Genomic DNA, 6,003 nt, shown 5'->3' with positions numbered 1-6,003 from the left:
GCGCGCCGGCAAAGTGTGTAAATAGGTGCGATGATTAAGAATGTCATGAAAAATGAGAAGGGATCGCTCGCGGGCGGGCCCGGCTCGGGATGGGGGAACCGGCCACCTCCCCGCGCCGCTGGGGATGCCGGGGCGCCGTGAGAAACCTGGAGGGTTCCCCGCAGCGAGCAAAGGGTTGCCAGCTCCCGGGCAGGCGCCCTAGGGGGCGGACCTGAAAGGGCAAGGGCCTCGCCCCCAACTCGGGGAACCTCGCCCGAACCCCGGGCGCAGCAGCAGCAGCAGCAGCAGCAGCAGCATCCAGCAGGTTTCCTTCCCTTGCATGTATAAAAGAAAGAAAATAACCCGTGGTTTAGCCCCGAATGCTACCCTCGGAGCCCCCCCCCCCCCCCGATGATGCCGCCGAGACCCGAGTTTCGAGCTTCGGAGGTGCCAATCGCCCCTTTCAAGTTTGCGCGGAGCCGGCCGGGCGCACACGCTCGGGTTCGCGGGCCCGCGCGCTGCGCTGGCTGCGCCCACAGCCAGCTCGCGGCCAGTCCCGGTGGAAGGGGCGGAGTCCCGTCTTCGCCCCGCCCACTCCTGGTGGCAGCCAATCGGCGGCGGCTCCAGGCCCCACGTGAGCGGAGCCTGGCCCGGCAGCAGGCAAAATGTGAATGAGAAAGAAGAGCGCGATTTAAAGGTGCTAGCGGCGCCCGCGGAGGACAAGTGCGCCGGCTTCGCGCGCGCTCCCCCAGCGGCTAGCCGGAGGCGACCGACAGCCAGCCAGACAGACGGACGCGCCGACGGCTGCGGGCCCGGGCCGAGGGCCGCAGGAGCTACGCGCCAGGGCTCCGGACGCGGGGCCCACGGCAGGCAGCAGCTCCGGAGAAAGCCCTCGCGGGGAGGGCCCGGGCGCCCGCTCCACTCCAGGGCGCACGGCCTCACCCCCGCGCACCGCCCGCACTCGCGCCTGCCAGCGGCATGCAGAGGGCCCAGGACTGACGGGGGAGGTGGGCACCTGCTCTCCGGGTCCCGCTCGGCCCCTGCTCGTGACTCCAAGCTGCGCTCCGGGCGCCCGGGGGGCTTCCCGGCGGCGGCGCGGCGCGGGGACGTTTCGCCTCTCGCGGGCCTCTCCCGAGCGCGTCTATGAGCGCAGCGTTCCCGCCGTCGCTGATGATGATGCAGCGCCCGCTGGGGAGTAGCACCGCCTTCAGCATAGACTCGCTGATCGGCAGCCCGCCGCAGCCCAGCCCCGGCCATTTCGTCTACACCGGCTACCCCATGTTCATGCCCTACCGGCCGGTGGTGCTGCCGCCGCCGCCGCCGCCGCCGCCGGCGCTCCCCCAGGCCGCGCTGCAGCCGGCGCTGCCGCCCGCGCACCCGCACCACCAGATCCCCAGCCTGCCCACCGGCTTCTGCTCCAGCTTGGCCCAGGGCATGGCGCTCACCTCCACGCTCATGGCCACGCTGCCAGGCGGCTTCTCGGCGTCCCCCCAGCACCAGGAGGCGGCCGCCGCCCGGAAGTTCGCGCCGCAGCAGCTGCCCGGCGGCGGCAGCAACTTCGACAAGCCGGAGGCGCTGCAAGCCGACGCGGAGGACGGCAAAGGCTTCTTGGCCAAGGAGGGCTCGATGCTGGCCTTCTCCGCGGCCGAGGCTGTGCAGGCGTCGCTCGGTGAGTCGGCGGCGCGCGCGACCCGGGCGCGGGGGCGCGCCAGCTCCGGGTTCCCTCGGGGGACAGAGGGGATGGGGCCATGCCCCCGTGGGACCCCCGCCCCCGCCTCCCCCGGCCAGAGGAGCGGGAAGATGCGGCCGAGCTGCGCCAGAGGAGCCTCCGCGGGGACGGGGGGTGGTCTTTTAGAGCCACGCAATGAGTGGGGAGGTGGGGGTGGGGGGGAAGGGGGGCGTGCATTTAGCGCCCCGTGGCCAGCTTCTGCGCGGAGCCGCAAATCTCTCCGCCGGCGAGTTTGGTGGAGTCTTGCACGCCGCCCAGCCCCCGGCGCTGTGACCTGGGGTCCCGGGTAGGTTTCAGCCTCGAGGGCAAGAGGGCTGGGCTGCGCATCTCTGCAGTGCGTGTGCCTGAGGGCGCCCAGACCTATTAACCCCCTTTTCCGGGCTTGTCGCTTGCCTAGGGGAACGGCGTTAGTGTGCTGGGGTGTCTGGTGGGAACTTCTCCTGAGGCTACGAAACTTCTCTTTGACCCCAAACCCGACTCTGTCTGGGGTCTGCACCTCCCTGCGCCCCCCGGCTCTGGGTGCGATGAAATTGAAGTTCACAGAATTTTCAGGCTGGGTGAGGAGTGGGTGGAGAGGGGAGAGGCAGGATAAATGGTGAACTTCCCCTTAGCCCTCATCCAGCCCCCTCCCCGGGGACAAAGAGGACGCTCTCTCGGGCCTCACGCCGTCTGCTAACTTCTGCATTAAGCTGCAGGAGACTGGGAGGGTGCGGAGGAGGCCCGGCGGCCCCTTGAGTGATGGTTCTGGGCAAAGGGCCGTCGCCTGTACTGTCGCCTCCTCTCCCCTGAGCTTTCTCACGCCTCCCCTCCCCTCTCTACCCCTCAAAGGCCAGGAAATCACAATGTGTTAATGTCATAGAAAGACAATCCGCTAAGGGGGGAGTTGCGGGAGGTGGGGGGGGAATGCCTGAGTGACGGTGGGAACGGGGAAGGCAGGCCAGTGTGCGAAATGTAATAAAATGCCGTTTGGTTTTGCTTTCAGTCGGGGCTGTCAGAGGGCAAGGGAAAGACGAGTCAAAGGTGGAAGACGACCCGAAGGGCAAGGAGGAGAGCTTCTCGCTAGAGAGCGATCTGGACTACAGCTCGGATGACAATCTGACTGGCCAGGCGGCTCACAAGGAGGAGGACCCCGGCCACGCGCTGGAGGAAACCCCGCCGAGTGGCGGCGCCGCGGGCAGCACCACGTCCACGGGCAAGAACCGGCGGCGGCGGACTGCCTTCACCAGCGAGCAGCTCCTGGAGCTGGAGAAGGAGTTCCACTGCAAAAAGTACCTCTCGCTGACCGAGCGCTCGCAGATCGCGCATGCCCTCAAACTCAGCGAGGTGCAGGTGAAAATCTGGTTCCAGAACCGCCGGGCCAAGTGGAAACGGGTGAAGGCCGGCAATGCCAATTCCAAGACAGGGGAGCCCTCCAGGAACCCCAAGATCGTCGTCCCCATACCCGTCCACGTCAGCAGGTTCGCTATCAGAAGTCAGCATCAGCAGCTGGAGCAGGCCCGGCCCTGAGGGCCCAGGGCGAGCCTCGGCCTGGACCACCGTGGAGAAGCCACAGCTTCGGGGAGGGAACCCATGGTGGGCTCCACCATGTCTGAAGCAAAACTCAGAGTCACCCCCCAACTTTGGACATCCCAAGCAAATTGAGAGTATATCCATTAACGAGCTTGAAAGACTGCTTTTGAAGGAGCTACAGCTACACCTGGAAGACACACTAAATATTTATTATACTATCCTACTTTGTACATAGATATCTATATAGATTGGATCTCAGCTGCCGTATTTTGAAAGTTATAGGACCAAACTGCCCAGTAACCTCCTCCACCTACATTCCCCGAAGAAAACAAAGCCTCCACTGCAACTTGCCACGCACAGCAGCCACCTTTCCACACTTTTCCAAAGGTAAACATCATGTGCAAGAACAAACACGGTCACCACTTATTTTTGTTTCTATTCTGGCTTTTTTAGTTGACTGAGAAGCAGACGTTTTGGGGGGGCAGCCTGGAAATTCGCTTTGCTTTGGTTTTTGCCTGGCTTTCTTTCCTGGGGTTGCATATCCTATGAGCCCTGTCTGAAGCACGTCTCCGTTGTGTTTAATTTATTTCAATGTAGTTTATTTTTCCTATAAGTTATGACATTAAAACAATCTCAGTCTTGTGAATAAAAAAAAAAAAAAAAAGGAGCAAGAAAGAGAGAAAAAAGACCAATTCTTGGGTCTCATAAGTATGTCCAGATTTGACTGTTTATACAGGGACCCTCCTGCCCGCAGTGGCCGAGCAGCTGGTCTGAGACCAGCACCGCATAAACACCCCCTGTCCGGGGCCTCCTCAAGCTGGAAGGACCAGAGCCATCCAGCAGCAGCTCACCAGGTTTTAAATAGAGCAATAGCTCCAATTGGGTTACCAATTCGAGAAAACCTAATTTCCACCTTAGACATCTAACCTCTTCCCTTCTGTTCAGCCTAACCAGTATCTGGGAAGCTGGCAAACTTTGGCCAGAGGAGGAGAGGGGCGCCGGAGGAGGGTCAGTGAGTGCGGATATGGGTGGCTTTGCATAAAATCTTCATTCCCTAAATCGACGACCGCCGGGGGAGGGGACGCGTTTCCCTCCAAGCATCCCCCGACCTGAAAAGAAGCGGAGCGCCCAGAGATCGGGTTCGGGGCGCGATCTTCCAGACGGGGACAGAAACCCAGCTAGCGGAGCCGGCTTCCGGGCAGCGCCGGGCTGGGAGGCGGAGGCGGGCTGCGGGCGCTCGCGGGCCAGCACCTCCCTCTCCGGGCGGGGTCGGAGGGGGCGGGACCCGACCACCGCCCCACCCCGAGGAACGCCGGCCAGTTGTGGGGAGGCGGGGGGGCGGGGGGGGGGGGCCGGCCCGCGGTGGGCGGTGAGCCCCGGGCACCTCCCCGCCTCGCGGGTGGGATGCGGCCCGCCGGGCGCGGGAGGGGCGGGAGGGAACCCTGGGCCCACTCCAGCACCGCGGACCGCGCCCCCAAGCCCGGCCCGTTCCGCGCGCGGCCCCTTTTCCGACCCGAAGCGCCCGTCCGGACGCGAGCGGTCGGGCCCCTCCGGAGAAGGCCGCGGATAGGCCAGAGGTGACCCAGGGGTGCGGAGCGGGCGAGTGCGGTCACCGAGCCCTCGCGGCCGCCGAACCAGCCGCCAGGGGAGAGAAGAGAAGCCGTGGCTTCGCCAGCCTCAGCCTCCCGAGTGGAGGCCGGGGAGCAGGTTTGAGAAGCCGCCGGGCGCCGCGCTCACCGCCGTTCTCAGCCCAAGAGGCGAAACCCATAGCCGTGGCTCAATACGAATATTGACTTAATTTTTACGGCCTTCAACCCGTCACCTTTCCGCGGCGGAGGGGCACTGGGGACCCCAGTGTCAGCCCGAAGTTCAGGCGCAGGGCGAGGCGCAGGGCGAGACCCCGATTCCCTCCGCGTCCCAAAGATTTCAGGGACAGAAATTGGCCCCGGCATGGTTTCTGAGCGCGGTGATGTGGAGTGGCCATTCTCCGAGGGCCTCAGTCCGCTCTTCGGGGCTCGCAGAGCCGTGGGGGAGCCTGGCTGCCCCTAGCCAGCGCCCTGCGCCTGTGGTGGAGGGGTGCGCCCCGGCCGCTCCCCGCCCCGCATGGGGTCCGCTAGGCCCGGCCGCTCCCGCCGACCCGCCGGTCGCCCGCCAGTGAGCGCGCCCGCCCGGGGGTCCCGTTGGTGTCATCTCCTCGGAGAGGCCCTCCAGGCCCCAGGCCGCTGCCGCTGCAATGGAGGCCTCTGGAGACGTGGAGGCCTCTGGGGACATGCCATCCCCACCCGGCGCACCCGGGCCGGTCCGTTCCCGGGCCGCATATGTGCCCCTGGACAACTGTGGCCGATGGCCTAGATTCCCGGCCCTGAGGGCAGGGATATCTCCCCCTGGCACTCTGGGGAAGAAACCCTGGGTGTTGAGAGCAGGGCACTCCCCTCCATACACCTTTCCACCATAACAGGTGTGACACCCCTGTCTACCTTTCCCAAAAGCTCATGGTGGGGATGGGAGACAAGAGGGGAGGGAGCCACTGGGGTTGGCTTCACACACCTGAGGGGAAAGTGAAGTTCCCTAGGAATTGGGGGGCACCTTCAGGGAGCCCTACATGCAGCACCACTGCCAGGTTGCCCCCTGCCCTCTCTGGGCTGGGTGCCCCCTCCTCCCCGACCCCAGGACTCTGGGTGCCCCCTGAGAGCCCAGCCAGAGGAGGCCCAGACCCCCGAGACAGGCCGAGGGGAGGAAGATAAACAAGCAGGGCTTGATGGCCGCTGTCATCATGGCCGTCATCA

General features: G+C 65.0%; 1 protein-coding gene across 1 annotated transcript; it reads left to right on the top strand.

The window, feature by feature from the left end:
• Positions 1 to 1,033: 1,033 nt before the first annotated feature.
• On the top strand, positions 1,034 to 3,881 carry GBX2 (gastrulation brain homeobox 2). Its single transcript, XM_027537989.1, has 2 exons — positions 1,034 to 1,648; positions 2,691 to 3,881. The coding sequence occupies exons 1-2, from the start codon at positions 1,123 to 1,125 to the stop codon at positions 3,212 to 3,214; spliced, it is 1,050 nt and encodes a 349-aa protein (XP_027393790.1). The 5' UTR covers positions 1,034 to 1,122; the 3' UTR covers positions 3,215 to 3,881.
• The last annotated feature ends 2,122 nt before the right edge of the window (positions 3,882 to 6,003 follow it).

Source organism: Bos indicus x Bos taurus, chromosome 3 (genome assembly GCF_003369695.1).
Source record: "Bos indicus x Bos taurus breed Angus x Brahman F1 hybrid chromosome 3, Bos_hybrid_MaternalHap_v2.0, whole genome shotgun sequence".
NCBI lineage: Eukaryota > Metazoa > Chordata > Mammalia > Artiodactyla > Bovidae > Bos > Bos indicus x Bos taurus.
This window is presented reverse-complemented; position numbering and strand designations above follow the sequence as displayed.

Coding starts and splice junctions, on each gene's coding strand:
- GBX2 (XM_027537989.1), top strand. CDS start 1,123: ATGAGCGCAGCGTTCCCGCCGTCGCTGATGATGATGCAGCGCCCGCTG. Junction 1,649..2,690: donor GGCTGTGCAGGCGTCGCTCG/GTGAGTCGGCGG, acceptor TTTTGCTTTCAG/TCGGGGCTGTCAGAGGGCAA.